The sequence below is a fragment of the Mercenaria mercenaria genome, unplaced genomic scaffold (genome assembly GCF_021730395.1).
Source record: "Mercenaria mercenaria strain notata unplaced genomic scaffold, MADL_Memer_1 contig_2018, whole genome shotgun sequence".
In the NCBI taxonomy this organism is placed as follows: Eukaryota; Metazoa; Mollusca; class Bivalvia; order Venerida; family Veneridae; genus Mercenaria; species Mercenaria mercenaria.
In genome coordinates, this window is record NW_026460047.1 from 23,061 (window position 1) to 42,064 (window position 19,004).

At 32.5% G+C, this 19,004-nt stretch overlaps 1 protein-coding gene across 1 annotated transcript in view; it reads left to right on the forward strand.

Moving 5' to 3' along the window:
• LOC123538951 (uncharacterized) overlaps positions 1-19,004 on the forward strand; it is a 50,385-nt gene that overhangs the window by 15,355 nt on the left and 16,026 nt on the right. Inside the window, exon 2 of the mRNA XM_053533087.1 lies at positions 10,009-10,080. Within this exon, the coding sequence (XP_053389062.1) occupies positions 10,009-10,080 (72 nt within the window). The remainder of the gene's footprint in view (positions 1-10,008; positions 10,081-19,004) is intronic.

Below are 19,004 nucleotides of genomic sequence, written 5' to 3' on the forward strand. Positions count from 1 at the left end.
GGCACGGGCTGCACGTGCAAAATGACTTTTTCCAGCAATGTCGACATGTACGAATTTTCTATCGCAAATTATTCATCGCACTTGAAAGTTAGTCGACAGACTAAAAGAAATACGTTAAAAAACCTAGAATATCCTTGCTAAGAATGCCACGTTTAAGGCACGATCAACGCCATCAGGCCATTGGCATGGTTGACGCCGAACTTTCATGTCGTGAAATCGGACGTCGTATGTGTTGTTCTCACCTGGCAGTCATGAAATGGGTTAGGAAACATGATCAGACAGGGCATATGAGTAATAGAGCGCGCACAGGCCAGGAAAAAGTGACGTCGATATTGTATAAAATAGTAAAGAGGTATATATTAGGTGGTAACTTTTCAGTGACGCTGAGTATATATAAGTATGTACCTACATATTTGCAATTACACATAATTTTTATTGATGTTTTGACGTCGTGTAAATGAAATAAAGCCATAAATAAACCAGTGTAATACAGTTCTGACGTTAGCGTCGTTTTAATTCGGATTTACTTGTCTCTCGTAGATTCTAGCATAAAACTGCTGTTCTTGTCACTTTTCGGGATGTTATAAGAAGAGAGAAACATGTGTTAACAGAGAGATTAACGTGCTGTTATAAAACATTTTAATATATGCACGTTCCGTGGTAAAGTGCAAAGGTAGTACGGACCATAACGGATAATTCAATGGAAATGACGTCAACGTGAAAAAAGCAACATATATCCCTGCCCATTTCATTGAAATTAAATGACGTTGTGGTAGAGTATATTTATTCATTCTGCATTCGTTTTATGCGCTTTATGCTTAAATAGCTTTAACTCATGTCCATTTCGTGTAATAACATATTTAGAACACCTTGCGGTTCTACATACGTTGTAACACGAAAAACATGCGTTATCCCCACAAAGAAAGAAGAAATGTTTATGTTTCAGAATAACAAATCTTGCATGTGATAAAGATTCTTCCCATAGAGCCTTTCATGTTATCATTTTATTCAAATCGTGTAATTAAGGGTGCTATAGTTTACTGAATACATGTTTCATAATTAAAATGACATTTACCAAGTTAATGTACTAAACTTGTCGCAGTGGGTAAGACTGAACGCCTAACACCATGTCTTTGATGTAGTTATGGGTTCGAATATAGGATTCAAAACAATAGAAAATGATACGTACTAATTTAATTATAATTGCTAATACACTAAAAACCATCTTGGGTTCGAACCTACACGTTATGCGCATTCTGTGTATGTGTGTCAAACACTCTTACTAATAAACTGTGCAGTCTTTGTTAGATTTTCTAAAGTGAATCATCAGCCGAGATGATCCGACTACCAGATCAATCTTAGTATATGAAATCGCCCAAAAGGTCATTTTTGAAGGTGAAAGTGTATTTTACCCCCAATAGATTTTTTTTTATTTTATGCTACCTAATGAAATACTGTATTCTATCAGTTAAATATTCATATCTCATCGCTCACACTGTGAAAATATGAAATCTATATTTTCACACTGTGAGAGATATGAGCTCCGACCCTTCATATATTGTGTATGAATTTTAAATTATTTGCTTAAAATAGGATGAAAATTATTGTCGCACTTTGTTCTTTATAATATATTTCTCGATTTATTTAAGGGAGCCTAAAAAGGGATTAAATTTATAACACTTTTGCTTTTAGACACAATGTCTTTAATCAAATCGTAATGGAGAAGACAGTGCGGATGACGCCTCGACCGAGGACCGATCTCACGAGCACGCGATTTGTAGATTTGCGCTGTCCCTTTTGAACTAAGCAGGCGGCTACATTTTTTCATAAACTCTTCCCTAGGAAAAATTCCTACAGGAAATATTCCTATAGGAAACGCATTCCATGGGAAATGTTTCCCTAGGGAACAGTTTCCTACAGGAAAGTATTCCCATGGGAAACTTTTCCCAAGGGAACAATTTCCTATGGGATTCCCAAAGGAATTTTTTCCCATGGGAAAACTAAATTATCTTTTTTTTTACAAATAAACTAGCCAGTCCCATAAAAGTATTTTTATAAAACAGTTATGATGTTTTTCTAATAGTTTATATGAAAATAAAAAAATAAGGTTTTCCCATGGGAAATTCCGATGGGAAAGATTTCCTAATGTTTCCCATGGGAAAACGCCGTCCCATGGGAAAGCCATTTTCCCATGGGAAATGACCGTTTCCCATAGGAAATCGGCCATTTCCCATGGGAAACAGAATATATAATAGCAATATTTATTAAAATAATAAGACTAGAATGATGAAAGTTGTTGGTGGTATAGGGAGATATGGGCTATCATTCAGTACTATTTTAAAGTTCAAAGTCTTTGTAGAAGTACTTGACGTTTTTGCCAATTATTGGCCGTGGCAAATTAAAATTGGCGGCTATTTGGTACAGAATCCAGGAACACTGGTCAGGTTACCAGCCCACCGTTACATAACTGAAATACTGTTGAAAAAACGGCGTTAAACCCAAAACAAACTAAAAAGCTTAACTGACGGCCATATTTTGTTCTGGAGCTGGAAATATCAATCATGCGATGCAATTTGCGTTTGGCAGAATTTTCTGTCAACGTATGGCTATGTGAAACTTTAAATTCACAAAGAGGCAAACACACGGCCAAATTCCGATCTGTGCTACTTAGGAAGCTTTCGACAATGGTCTTTATTATTTATTGTCCGCTGATAATATTTAGGCAGAATCGTTTATCTAATATGGCATGTCAAACGTTGCTAAATTATATATGTATATTATTATTATTACTCCAGTCCCTGGGGACCTCCTGTGTGCAAAAAGGTCTATCGGCTAATTTTTATATCAATGTTTAGATAAATGTCTGAAGTGTCAGAAAAGTTAGTTGCCGCATCATGGTACGTTTTTAGAAATCCAAGATGGCGTCCAAGATGGCCGCCAAAATTATAAAAAAACACTATTTATCATTTTTAGTCATAATTTTATGGAAATTCGAATAGTTTTGAATCTTGATGTTCACAAAATATAGCAAACACATTTTGCCACCCATATAAGTCAATTTCTCTTAATTATTTGTACATTTATTCAAATAATTGAAAAATGTTCTTCAAAATAATGCGAAAAAATGACTAAAAATGCAAATGAGGCTGTATATTTCCGCTTATCGTATTTAAAGTTTCGGTGATATTTACACCTTTTTAGTTTAAGGTGTAAATATGATTAGTTTTATTTACATTGATATCATTTTTATAGTATATGATGACTGACTCTTGCTCTTATATCCTTTTAGGGGTTGTAAATGGAAGGTAATCCCAGATTTGCTTTAATTACTGATAGTTTTATGATATTTTCCCAATGTATCTTGAAAATATATGGTACTTATATGATGTTTGCCTTGATCTAATGCAGGTATTATTTTAACATATACATCCTTGCTTTGAAATTCGACCATGTATCATCGTTGCCATGGTAACAGCTTGAAGAATTTTTTTTCACAAAATAACCAATGCCAGTACCTAAAAATTCAAGCTAAGAGAAGTAGAAATTTATATTTTAAAAAATGTGTATTAATACTCGGATATTTTAAATTTTAGATAATATGCCGGGGTTATTGTCATTGTTGTTATTCTGATGAGCTTTGTATTATGAAAAAAGTTATGTTAAATAAGTTCTATATGTTATCAAATTATATTTCACAACAAAGTCTTATAGAATTAGTCGGAAAAAAATCTTCAAAAGTGTACCAGTACTCGAATGATCAAAAAGTTTGGATAACATTTAAACATTACCTCATATTTAGTGACTCCAAGTTGATATAAAACACTTAAATAACAAGTACATTGTTTATATTTGTGGTACCATAGATTAAAGCGTAAGATGTATTGAGAGCTCATGCCAAAAAGGGGAAGGAGTATAATTTGATTGATTGTTACACACACTTACATAAAATATTTATTTACATATACATGTATTTTGGCATTATTAAAAGTTGTCGAGCAATAAAACAGATTAAAAATCAATAATTACAAACTGCAAAAGAGTACTACACAAAAAGGATTTTCTATATTTTAGCATGATGATTTGTGTCAATTCTGGATTCTATGTTATTGTGAAGGGGAATTTTCAAGAAATGGAATTTTAAATACAATTAATATTTTACAATCAAATTATACTCCTTTCCTTCTTTGGCATGAGCTATCAATACATCTTACGCCTTAATCTATGGTATCACAAATCTAAGTAATGTACTTGTTATTTAAGTGTTTTATATCAACTTCGAGTTACTAAATATGAGGTAATGTTTAAATGTTATCTAAACTTTTTGATTATCCGAGTACTTGTATACTTTTGAAGAGAAGATTTTTCTTTACTAATTCTATAAGATTTTGTTGTAAAATAATAATTTAAGTAAATAAAAATAAAAGATACAGAAATTATTTGATATAACTTTTTTCATAATATAAAGCTCATTAGAATAACAACAATAACAATAACCCCGGCCTATTATCTAACATTTCAAATATTCGAGTACTAATACACTTTTTTAAAATATAAATTTCTTCTTCTCTTAGCTTGAATTTTAGGTACTGGCATTGGATAAAAAAATAGATCACTGGTTGGTTATTTTGTGAAAAAAACAACAACACCAAAACAACAAATACTGAAACATTTTCTCTTATTTTCTTCAAGATGTTACCATGGTAACGATGATACATGGTCGAATTTTAAATCATAGATATATATGTTAAGATTACACCTGCATCAGATCAGGGCAAACATCATATAAATACCATATATTTTCAAGAAACAGTGGGGAATAATAATAAAAGTACCAGTAATTAAAGCAAATCTGGGATTACCCTCCATTTACCCCCACCAACTAAAATGATAATAGACCAAGAGTCAGACATCCATATACCATAAAAGTGATATCATTGTAAATAAAATTAGTGATATTCACACCTGAAACTAAAAAATTGTTAATATCACCGAAACTATAAATACGAGCAGTTACAATATACAGCCTCATCTGTTTTTTAGTCATTTTTTCGCATTATTTTGAAGAACACTTTTCTTTTTTTTCAGTAAATGTACAAATAATTGTGAGAAAATGACTTACATGGGTGGCAAAATGTGTTTGCTATATTTTGTGAAAATCAAGATTAAAAACTATTCGGATTTCCATAAAATTATGACTAAAAATGATAAATAGTGCTTTTTTTTATAATTTTGGCAGCCATCTTGGACGCCGTCTTGGATTTCTAAAAACGTACCATGATGCGGCAACTCCACCCTAACTTTTCTGGACTTCAGACATATATCTAAACATTGATATAAAAATTAGCCGGTAGCCTCTTTTGCACACGGGAGGTCCCCAGGGACTGGCGTATATTGTATGTTTGTTATTGTTATTCAATGTCTTGTCATTCATATTCTAAAAGTCATTATTGTTACTTTATATTTCGTTATTCCTATTGTATCTTTGATATTGTTATTCAATGCCGTGTCATTCATATTCTAAGTCTTACCATTGTTATTCTATATGTCGTTATTCTTATTGTATGTTCGACATTCTTATGGTAAACGTTATTATTGTTATTCTTTATTTCGTTATTCTTATTATATCTTTGATATTATTATTCAATATCGTGTCATTCATATTCTAAGTATTACCATTGTTATTGTATATGTCGTTATTCTTATTGTATGTTCGATATTCTTATGGTAAAAGTCATCATTGTTGTTCAATAACGCACGTTTCTATTTACAAAACGTGTCATTCTTATTCTATGTTATGTGATTGTATTTGTATAGCGTCGCTATGCTATATATATATCGCGGGAAATCGCACATACAGTAAGAATATCAAGCTTACAAAAACAATAATGATATACAACAACAATAACGTCTTTTACAATAAGAATATCGAACATACAATAAGAATAACGACATATAGAATAACCATTTGTAATATCCCTTGCAGTTCAATGTGATTAGACGTTGTTTAATTAAGAAATAATTTATAGCAAAACAGTGCTTTATCACTATTTATACACGATGGGCGGTTATACGTCGTGCGTAATAATTTCACGAGGGCGCAGCCCGAGTGAAATTATTTCAGAAGACGTATAACAACCCGAGTGTATAAATAGTGATGAAGCACTGTTTTGCTCTAAATTATTTCGATTCTAATATCTTCTTTATTGTAAAATTTATATCAAATATGATGGAACTGTTTCTTCGCGCAAGCATGGCGCCAATAGTAGGTATTTGCTAAAACACGCCAGGACCGGAAACGGTTATACGTCTTGCAACAGAATTCAGTTCGAGCGAAAACTATTGCGAATTATTCAACAGTGCGAATAACTAATTCAGTATTTGTATAAATTAATCAAAACATTTGTGCAATGTGACTTTTCGTTTAAACATGTTATTAAGTAAACTATTTCATGAAATTTGAAAGGGCTATTTTTGATGCGTACATGGCGCTAAATATCACGTTGACGTGACGTCAACATAACATCGTTGTGATGATTAAAGCATTGTTAGCCACATTAGAATTGTATATTGAGAGGATATTTGTTTTTTTTTTCAGTGTAAAATTGAAATATCTTTCATCAGTGAACACAAGATAGCCGCGAGTGAAAATGTAAGATATGGTGTTCATGAAAGAAAGATATTTTGATCCAACACGTAAAACATACAAATTTTCCTTTTATTTCATGTTTTGACTAAATTTACCCATTTTATAATTTCTTATCGGTGAAAAATATATGCACTGTGAAAATATCAGATATAATAATAATAATAATAATAATAATAAAACTTTATTTAAAGAGGATAACATATCTGGCTATAGCTAGTCTAACCTATGGTCCTCTAACATAATAATGTAAAAATTCATCCTAATATATACAGTGAATTGAAAGACATGAATAAAAATATTGTATTATGAACAAATTAATTATTAGTGGCATAAACAGTATGTAGTACAATGAACAGAGATTAAGATAATATAAAATCATGTACAAGTGGGGAAAGAATAAATGTTATTTGTAATCTGCGCACTAAAACCCTAAAAAGCTCTTTTCTGAGAAAATTACGGGAAAGCGTTGGATTACATTTAAGGAAATAATATTGTTATGTCACATATGTAATAACAGATATAGACTAAAGTAAACATAATAACACATGATATAAAAATGCGAACATTGCAAGGCTGTTACACTTATTGATAAGACATGAAGGGAGATAAAAATGAATAAGAAAGAAAAAACGAAAACAAATAAGAATGCAGAAAAATATTTTTTTGGACAAAATTGTCACATGAATTATACATAACTAATTAGAATAGAAGAGAATAAAAATGAAAGCAATGCCACTAAGTAAAGTAAGTTAAAAAACACATCAAGAGAAGATTTGTAGTGAATAATGAATATATATCTTTATAAATGTATATAAGAATGTTTTTTGTGAAACTTACAATGTCTGCGAACTCACGAGTGCGAAGAATGAACAGTTAACACCTATGAATGATATTGTGGATGGTGGTGGTCAGAGAAATGGAATGCACAAATCAGGAAATAAGGAAACGAACGACCATAATAGCACCCTTCACCCGAGACTATCTTACCCCTGTTGCCAATACCAGTGCTGAAGGCCTTACATGGTATGCCCAGACGGGCTGCATACAGAGGTTCAAACCCCCTGGTTAATGGTATCATCATTAATTATTATACTTTCTTTAAAGAAACAATACTACACACTGCCCCACGAGGTTACAATACCCATGGAGTAGGTACCAGCAAGTATGGAAACATGTAAATTAACTTTGAATTAATTGAATAAAAGCGAGATTGTTTACATAGTTTCATTTAAAAGATACAGTTTAAGGTGGTTTTTAAATTGACTTTCGCGATTTCTGATTTCGTAGGGGAGTCCATTCCACATCCTAGGCCCATCAACCGAGAATGACCTATCATATAATGCTGTTTTAGATCTAGGAATTTTGAGATGTTCATTTGTGACCGATCTTAAGGTTCTATTGTTAGAATAGGAAACATTTGTGATCAATTTATTAATGTATTGCGGTGTCATATTATTAATTGATTTATAAGTTAAGAGACATGTGTGATAGGTCACTCGTTTAGTGATTGACACCCCATGTCCCTGAACATATCCGCCGAGGGTGTCATAATGTCAGCTTTAAGGTTTATCCTAGCAGCACGGTTTTGAAGTTTGGACAAACTGTCTATGTTGTAGGTAGAAGTACCACCCCAAACGACACAACCATAATCAAATAGAGGAAGAATGTATGAATTATAATATACGGTTAAAGATTCTCTTGGAACATCTTTAGAGAGTAATTTGAGTAATGTTATTTTACGTGAAATATTAATGCACAGTCGATCTATCTGTTTATTCCAAGTTAAGTTGTTATCAATATAGATTCCTGACAAATTTTTGAGGTAATATTTTATTATCATATAAAATATCTATTTGTGGTGTTATTGTCGTTTTTTGTACAGTAACTAAACTCTTGAATGAATACTTTTCTACATTAACCACCATATTGTTTTCACTGCACCTTTTATTGAATTCATGAGCTCTATTTTGTAAGTTTGTTGCGACTACCGTATGATCTTTATTATGTGTGTGTATCGTTGTGTCATCAGCAAACATATCTGTATTACAACTTTACATAAAATAGTAAGTCATTTATAAAAGTTAGAAAAGTACAGGTCCTAATACAGAGCCTTGAGGAGCCCCTGATTGAACTAAACTTTTATTTGACTAATATGATAATGCTTCAACTTTTCAATTAAAATTTCATGATCAACTAGATCGAACGCCTTTCTTAAATCAAAGAATAAAGCACCAATTATCTCTCCGTTATTTATGTTTCTAAGCCAGTTATCTATGAGTTTAACTAGCGCGGTTTAACAGGAATGGTTTTGTCTGAAGCCTGACTGCGATGTCTGTATCAGGTTATATTTGTTGAGATAAGCAAATAAATGTTTAGTGACGTGTCTTTCAAATATCTTTGAAATAGTAGACAGTATAGAAATAGGTCTTCAATCTTGCATCCATCAATATCAATACTTTGTGGAATAGAATTTTGGCTGCCTTTTCCACTGATATCAATAATATGTTTCCAAAGGTATGAGTTGTCCTTGTTATTATTTATAGCATTAGAAAAGAAATTTTGCTTACTTTTCCTTATTAGTGTTTTAGTTTGATTCCTCCAATATTTATATTCTGACCAATTTTTAATTTTATGATATTAATCTCTTTTCTTTTGCGCAGAGGTAATATCCTCGTTTAGCCAATCTGGTTTAGTTTTCTTTTTAACTCTTTGGGTGCATGACTATCAAGTACACTTATGAAAGTTTTGGTCCATATTTCAAAGTTGTGATTTGGGTTATCTAGTAGTAATTGTATCTCTGATAGTTCTCTAGATAACTCTTCAAGAAACTCTGATTCACAAAAATGTTTATATGATCTATATTTAATTACATTATGTTGATTTTTTTTTCACTTCGTTTTTGCCTGTGCCTCCTGTAAAACAAATAGGATAGTGATCACTAATAGAGATGTTAGCGACAAAAGACTCATTAATATGATTTGTGTTGTTAGTAAAGATATGATCAGTCGATGAAGTTGTATGAGCTGTTACCCTTGTTGGATTCTTTATAACTTGGTATAAGTCATGTAGCTGAAGAATGTGAGCCCATTATTTATCACTTGAATCTTGTTTGTTGCAAGATTGATGTTCATGTCACCCATTATGTACAACTCATAGCCTGTATGCATAGCCTTATCGATCTGTATGTTAAAAAGTTCTGTCTAGTTTGTTTTAGCTGATGGTGGCCTATACACTAAATACAGTAAGATAGGTTTTGAGTAATTCAGTCTTATATATTTCTCTCTACTATTTCGATTATGCACTAAAAACATGTAAATAAAACATTATATTCAGAACTATTGAAAGTAATTGTATTATTGCAGATTCTTCATAGTGCTAAAACGGAGAGATTTGATGAAGAGGAGTTTCTTAAGCTGTGGAATGACATAGAAAAGGTAACGATATAGCTTATACTTTCTAATTTTGATAATCATGATAGAGTTACACGTAGGAAAATTTAAAACGCGTCATCCATTTATGGCAAGTATTTCATTCTTACAGCTCATATGCAATGATTATATACAGAATTATGATAATGTGCTAAATTCAACATTAAAACCGCCACACGACCAGTCACCATGAAAGTATGCCTGCCAGACTGCTATGTATGTCTATTCTCAGCTATTCAGTCATTCCTAAGATTTGACGGCTCTTTAATCAGAATTCCAAGATAAGGTTCAGATTCAAAAATCAAAGTAGGCTTTTTAAAAAAAAAAAACAACAAAAAACAAACAAAAACAAAAACAAACAAAAAATAATAAAACGCATTACTTTCTGTAAAATATATCTTATTCTAATTTCTGAAAAAAAGAAAAGAATTTGGTCCCTAAGAATAAAGTTTCAGTCACGAATAATAATAACTTTGCTTTGTCTTATTCATCTGTGCTTTTTCTGACTTAATTTTGTAAAAAGTGCTTATATGTCGTCATCGATAACCACTGCATGTAAACCCAATCCGTTAAAACTCAAAAGTAATCCCAAAATTATCTCTTGGTATCAATTGTCTTTCTTTGTACTTTTTTCAACAAAGTTCTGTCTGTGATTTAGAGCAAACTGGTTTTTCATTTATTTTACACATCCTATCTGAATGAATTCCGTTATTAGCACAAATGAGTGTATTTGATGACAATATTTATCTTGTTGTAAAAAGTTCTGTTCGATATTGAGTGCAGCTTAACATTTGATAATCTACACTTGACAACGAAATGAACCTCTTAGTTATAAAATTATGTTTTGTTTTCCACTGAAGAATGTTAATATGACAAAAGATTGCAATGACGGTACGTTTAGAGTCTTAAGTATTTATTGACTAATCTTCGGGTGATAATAATGAATAAAAAACTAATGAAGGTAATATGATAAATGCTGATATTTTTACATACGGGAGCAAGAAAGCAAAAACCATGAATCAATTTGCTATAATTATTTCTTTATCTCTGCTTTACAATACCAATAAGGGTACAAGAAACATTTCACTTAACGTTTCTATTAATAAAACTGATCAGACTGATATGTTCAAATAACAGGAAATACAGAGAGCTAAACAATAACATTATCTTGAATAATTCTTGATTGATGAGACGTCTTAAAAAGAAAACAATGGAAGGTGATATGACAGTCTTTCTGTTTGATCTCTAATTACATTTTTCAATCTGTTTGCTGACAACTCTCTTTAAAATTATATAAATAAATAAGATGATGTCATTAAATCTTTGGAGTAAGCATATACTGTACATGTTCCATTAGGCTTTTTATGTCAATGTTATTCAATGCCAATATGAGTGCGTTTTAAGGCTCCTTGAGACTGTTAGGGGGATAGCGCGAGATACAGAAAACGCTCGATTTCCCAAAACTTCTCTAGTTCTTTAGCGTGCCTAAATGGGACTCTTATTCGAATGTTCTTGTTGGAGGAGCGCGGGCTCGAACTCGCGACCCCAGGTTTAAAAGTCAAACAGTATTACCACTAGACCTTTGCGTCCGCTCTTAAATTGTATCATTATAAATATATGATAAAGCAAACTGTTATAATGGCAAGATTTTGTACATATTCGTGAAAAGAGCAAGGTACGGGTCTTGTTTTCGTTTTTAATTCAGTGTGCATGTATTAAATAAATCGTCATATCTGTGTAGCTTTTAAAATGACTTTAAACGTTAAAACAATATGGAGGATATTTGTTTATTTCATGAATATTGAACATATCTTGCTGAGAAGTGAAATAAAATGTTGTATTTTATGCAAGTTGATGAAATTATAAATACCATTCACACTCCGGATGAAGTACGTTCCAATGTAAGTCATATTTCAACGATATCATGTGACAACATCTCAACGATGGCTGGTTACGGTATCGCTCAGTATGACACGGCGGATATAATTTTCATATGTGATAATTACTTTGATTACATTTACTTGTATCTTTCCATGAACATGTATATATACAAGTTATAACATATGGCTCCTCAATTTGGGGAACTAAGGTATTTTCATGTATAAATGCAGTCCACCCCCGGGCCATGAGATTCTACCTTGGAACAGGAAAATAAACACCAAATGTGGCTGTTTATGGTGAAATGGGTTGGAAACCAATCCTTATAGATCAGTGGACTTCAGTATGTAATCATTGGTATCGCTGTCTGAGTTATGAAAATACACGTATAAATAAAAAGATCTTTAGCTGGTCCTATAAGAAAGGTAACTCAAGATGTAAGAACTGGCCATTTATTGTTAAAGAAAAATTTAAGTGTTTAGAGTTAAATGACTTCTTGCAATTACCTTTCTCAAGAAAACGCTTAATTGAAACTATGTCTACTGTTTTGTTAAATACTCATTTAGAAAAATGGTCTACTGACATTTCAAGATTAACTGGTGTCAATGGTGCTGGTCAAAATAAGTTACGAACCTGCAGAATGTTTAAGAATGATTGTAATGTAGAACCTTATTGTAAGTTACTTATGCCTTTCTCTCATAGATCTGCATTGTCTAGATTCAGGTGCGGTGTTGCACCCATAAGACTCGAAACGGGTCGTTACGAAGGTTTAACAGAAAATCAACGATTGTGCCCATTTGGTTGTAATGCTGTAGAATCAGAGATTCATGTTATTCTATGCTGTCCGCTTTATACTGTTGAACGAAGACTTCTATTAAAAAAGGTTACTTCTATATTTGTAAACTTTGAGAGTCTAAATGACAATGATAAACTGGTTCTGTTATTCACACATCCAAATTTGATAAGAATAGTTGCAAAAACCTGTTATGATATACTTAAAAAAAGAGGTAATACTTTATATAACATAAATACAGTTTAATGCACCTGTATAGATAGGCTTTTATTTATTTATAAATTTTTTACTAAATTGTATGTAGATTATTTTAAATAATTACAGTATTTTAGTGTTAAGTAAGAGATATCTGCTAATCTGTTCTCTACCAATCTGATTGGTGGGGATACTTGATTCTTTAAGCCATTTTTTACTAGCGCGCGTTTAGTGCACCTGTCTAATCTGGTTCAGTGTCTTATAACCCTTTTTTTAATTAAATTTTAGGACACATCTTTGTGTTATGATTAGCAGACATGTCTTGCTTTTTACTGTAATATATGAGAATTGATTAAATTGATAAATATGGTGATAAATTAAAGAGTAATGCCGTGTGGTGGGTGATGTGGATTTGGTCGTCTGGTGTCTCTGTATGGCCAGTTAGGGGACTGCAGTGTTCTCTTATCAACTACAACAATTGCGGTGTGGTGGATGGGAGGATGCTGTGGTTCTGTTCCTGGTGGCTTGGATTTGCTGGCTATATCGCTTGTTGGACCACTTGCATTGGCTGTCACACGGTGATACTCATTATATTATCATTAGAAACATATATTGAATAATGTGAAATATGGGATATGTAGAAATTTGATATATATAGTCTCTTGTAATTCAAATTTGAGTGGCCATTTACTTGTGTTTTATTATGTATATGTCATGTTTTTATACTGTAAACATGTAAATGGATGAGACTGAAATAAACAATAAACTATGTATTCAGCTTCTAAATGTAATCGCACAAATTGATTGAATATTATACGCCCGTTTGAAAAACGGGACGTATTATGGGAACGCCCTGGCGGGCGGGCGGCGTCCACAGACATTTTCCGGAGCATATCTTCTACATGCATGGAGGGATTTTGATGAAACTTGGCACAGTTGTTCACCATCATGAGAGGGAGTGTCATGTGCAAGAACCAGGTCCCTAGGTCTAAGGTCAAGGCCACACTTAGAGGTCAAAGAATACAAGAATGAAAACCTTGTCCGGAGCATTCTTTCTTCATGCATAGAGGGATTTTGATATAACTTGACACAAATGTTCACCACCATGAGGCGGAGTGTCATGCGCAAGAACCAGGTCCCCAGGTCTAAGGTTAAGGTCACACTTAGAGGTCAAAGGATACAAGAATGAAAACCTTGTCCGGAGCATTTCTTCTTCATGCATTAAGGGATTTTGATAAAACTTGGCACAAATGTTCACCACCACGAGACGAAGTGTCATGCGGAAGAACCAGGTCCCTAGGTCTAAGGTCAAGGTCACACTTAGAGGCCAAAGGTCAGATACAGGAATGACTTTGTCCGAAGCATTTCTTCTTCATGCATGGAGGGATTTTGATGTAACTTGGCACAATTATACACCATCATGAGACGAAGTGTCATGCACAGTTCCTTTCTTTAGAATTACTTCCCTTTGTTGTTACTATAAATAGCTTATATTGTAACTTCTTCATTACTAGTCGTAGGGAAAAATCGAGACCACTTTTCTGTAGTACAACATGCATGCTACATCCAATTTTGAGGTGTATTTTGACCAATCTCAGCCTGGTAAAGATTTTTGTGTGGACTTACAATTTTTTTTTTGGATTTTTTTTTTAAAGATTAACTTCCCTTAGTTGTTACTATAAATAACTCTTATATTGTAACTTTTTTATAATTGACCATAGGGAAAAAACAAGACCACTTTTCTGTGGTACAACATAGATGTTACTTTCAAATTTTAGGTGTATTTTAAGGTCTCTCTACCTGGTAAAGAATTTTTTTTGTGGACTTAGGAAAACAGAAGACTTACAATGATTACTAAACAACCACAAAATTAAAATTCATTTGCAATACAGCAGCTAGAGTAAAGAAATTTGCGTATATTGTGACATTCTGGCACTCTTGTTTAGATTTTATAAAGATTCGTCTGTTCTTTAGTAAATATAAGTATTTGGCTATTTTCCAGAACAAACATAATTATATTACATGTTTTCAAAAACAATCGTTATAGACAGTCATTGATAAATTAAATGCAATGTCTCAGAAATATATTACTGCAACCGCTTTATCAAAGACACTCAACATTTATTTAATATCATGTTCCTCACGCTAACCGATGATGTTGCAAACTCTAAACGAAGACACAGGCAAGGGTTACTGACACTCATCGAAGTATTGCGGATAAACACAATCCTTATACCAGCAAGTCTGAACATGATTGAAAATTAGATTTTGTTCTGTGTGTAGTAGTTTATTTTGATCTCGTTTTTCCATTAAACGGTTTTCCCAAGATATCTTAGTCAAAATGAAAAAAACATGTACGGTGGCGCAGACTTATACTATTGCGTGCGCGAATCTTAAGTATAATACAGTCTGTAAAAAGATTAATTTGAAGCACAAATAAGCAACATAAAGTGAGCGGGTAATTATCTGTTATTAAATTTGTATCACGAAATATGCACCAGTTATGCAGCAGAATATTGCGCGACTTTAGAAGAGATTTCAAATCAACTATTTCAAGTAAGTTGTTCAAAGATGCCTTATTGCAAAATCATTCTTATAATTTTTCAGTAAGCCTAGATTTAGAAATCGTTTTGCAATAGTACCATTGTAAAGTAGCTTTGAGCAACTTAAATGAAATACTTATTATAGAATATTTCCCATCCCGTACCAAACCTGTTAAAAATGAAGTCGTCGCATTAATTTTACTTAAAGTTTGTTGATATTTTTCACACTTTTATCATCACTGGTATGTGTATGATTGTTTATTCTAACCTGGATCGTAGCAATTACTTTATAAACATATAGCGAAATCGCCTATACATGTATCTACGATAAAATATAGCTGTTCCATTCCACCTTACGATTGCAACATGACTGTGAGATTCTACTCTGCTTCCGTTATATGCGGACTAAAAACTTGACATTTTCACTGCTAAGTAGTAATAATAAAAAGTACATCTAATTTTCTGAAACAAACAATTCCTAACTGATACATTTATTTGTTTATATTTTTACCGTAAGAAAATGTTTCACCCAGTCTAGACAGTACCTCAACATCAGTGAATCTATATCTGGTCGTGTACGTAGTTTACAATTTCTGCGTTGTAGGCACTACAAATGTCAACCAGATTCTACTTTGACAGTAAATAAATAATAATTCATGCTCCAGTCTTCCAGACACAAGTGTTTACGTGTTTATATGCCGCAATCACGGTTCTGGCGTGTATGTTGCAGTGACATCATGGGTGACGTGTACTATTGTTAGAAACTGCATAGACAAACTTTGAATGAAGTAGATCTATTTACTTCTGATTTCTTTTTATATCCGACCTTAGATGTTATTGAAAATAACATTTTCACAGCAGTAACTACTTACTACTTTAATTAAAATTTACTGAATATCGGAACATTCCGTTATGCAACGCTTTCCATTCGTGAGGTTTTTATAATAGCATATGGCCAGCCGAATGACGTCGAGCTAAAATGTAGTGCTGTAAAATGCGAAGAATTTGCGTGGTTAGAATCGAAATAATAAATATGTACCAATAATTTTATCAGTTAATAAAATGTAGACAGTCGTTCGGATGCAAATATTAAATATAAATATTACGCACTCGTGATTTAATTATTACGCATCCGAACTCCTGCCCATATTTTATTAACTGATAAAATAAAGGGACATATTTATTATTTCTTAAATGAAGGTACACTATCAGTTGTTGTAATTTTTTCTTCTTCGATCTTATTTGAATGATTTTCATTCAAAATATTTTTCAAATTCTTTTGTAGTTTCCACTCATTGCTCTTTATTTATACCATTTAAGTTTTAAGCAGTCCATCATAAATAATTTTAACAAAACGTTACATTTTCATTTTGTTGTTTTTATTGGCGAAAAAGTCATGTATCTCTTAGACAAAAATCTGCACTTTATGAAACTTAGAGATGTAATAGTTCATGTCTTTAAAAAAAAAAAAAAAAAAAAAAAAAAAGATGCATATCCGCCAACTCTTCACTGCATCGTTTATTGGACTTTTTTGTTTTTCGTTTGCTAAATTAAAGGCGTATGCTAGATAACATTTTCACGAGTCAGAAATCGCATGACCCACCGATTACGACACCGTTTCCGGTAAAGTTTATTTTCAACGCTTGGTCAAAACTAGTCGAAATGATAGTATGTACGTTTCAGGACGGCATGATAACTTTTGACTATCACTGTCCCGTTACGTCCATGCTTATTCTGAGTATTTCTGTAAGGAAATCCGCAATCAAAACGTACGCAAGATAAAATTTTCACGAGGCAGAAATCGCATGGCTCACCGTTTCCGGTAAAGTTGCATGGTTTTGGATATTCGGACAATCGCTGTGTTTATCTCTAATGCGTGATCAAAACAAATCCAAATAATAGGATGTATGTTTCGGGACAGCGTAATAACGCTTGACTGTCACAGTCCCGTCACGTCCGAGCTTATTGTGCGTATTTATGTAAGGACACCTCCGAGGAAGTTTGTTGGGAACGTTTTCTGGTACATGTACTTATGAATGTATTTGTAAAGATAACAGGTCTGATAATGAATTTATGTTGACATTAAAGCATACAATTGTCTCGCTGATATTTTTGAACGTAAGTTTTGTCTTTTTGTTTCTGTCATTTCAGAGTCATCGGCTGAAACCGGTGTCGAGGTAGATATCTCCTCGCACATTTTCACATATTTCCAAAGATTTTAGTCTCTAATTTAAAATTATGAGTTACATTTGACCCATTTGACGTTTTTTTATGAATATTTATTTGTAATCGTTTGGAGTCTGACCAGTTTTTGTGACTACTTTGGATTTATAATGTTTTTTTTTAATTACTCTGCATGAAGATCACAAACCAGTATCATAAAGGGGCAATAATTCAAAATGAAAATGTGAAAAATCTAATTCGGTGACCACCCTTTTTCTTTTTATATTTCAAAAGTAAACATTATATTCTGCTATTCTTGCAAGTTTAATTAAATTCTTTTATGTAGATTTGGAAATATTAACTGCTAAAGGAAATATACAATATTTCATAATTATGATGCTTTTTTGACTTAGAAAACAACAACAACACACAAGTGTCATGCAACTATTTCTTGAATTTCATTAAAATTTCTTTTTAGTTTTGAAGGGAAATAATCATGCCTTATGAGATTTGACTAGCAGTTATACTTCATGAATCATTTATTTGATTCTTTGATCTTATATGTTATGGCAGACACGCTCTAGATTTCAACATACACTTGTACCATGGTCATGCATTATAATCTGAAATAAAATGAAAACGAAGTCGGTTAACCCCATATTTCTTTTTATTTTTAAGCTACTTATAGAATGAACTAACAATATATGAAATATGAACAAAATGTGTTATTGGGAAAAAAATGGTGAAATTCTAGCATACGCCTTTAAGGACATTTTTAAATCTTGGCATGATGAAAATTCGTCTTCAACCTTAAATATGAAAAGGAAATTTAAATTATTTTCCAATTATTGTGATTTATGACATTATTTTATTACCCGAAATCAAGAACCAAAAGAAAAACGAGCAATATTCTCAATTTTAATTCAATATACCAGATATGTGAATATATTTCAGTACAACCAAAATAAAGCACTAAAACCGTTTGTAGCTTATGTCTTATATATATGGGAATATTATGGCCACTCAAAAGTTTAGCCGGGTAACCAGCTAAACAACCAATCTAGCCGGGTAACTAGCTAAATTGTAGGGAACAAATCCGCCGACCAAACGAAGACAAGGCGTGTTCGCTAAAATATAACCAAGTAACCAGCTAAATTTAATTATTTACCGAAACAACTTGTACCATGGCAAAACTTCCATCAATGCTATAGTTCACTACGACGGACGAAATGACAGACGAGTGGTATATTCCATCACTCTACGGGTAACCATAGCAATAATGAAAAATATCAAACGTGTCACTAAACCAGGCACAGCACTGTTGTGACCAGCATCCATACCACGACACAACTTTCATC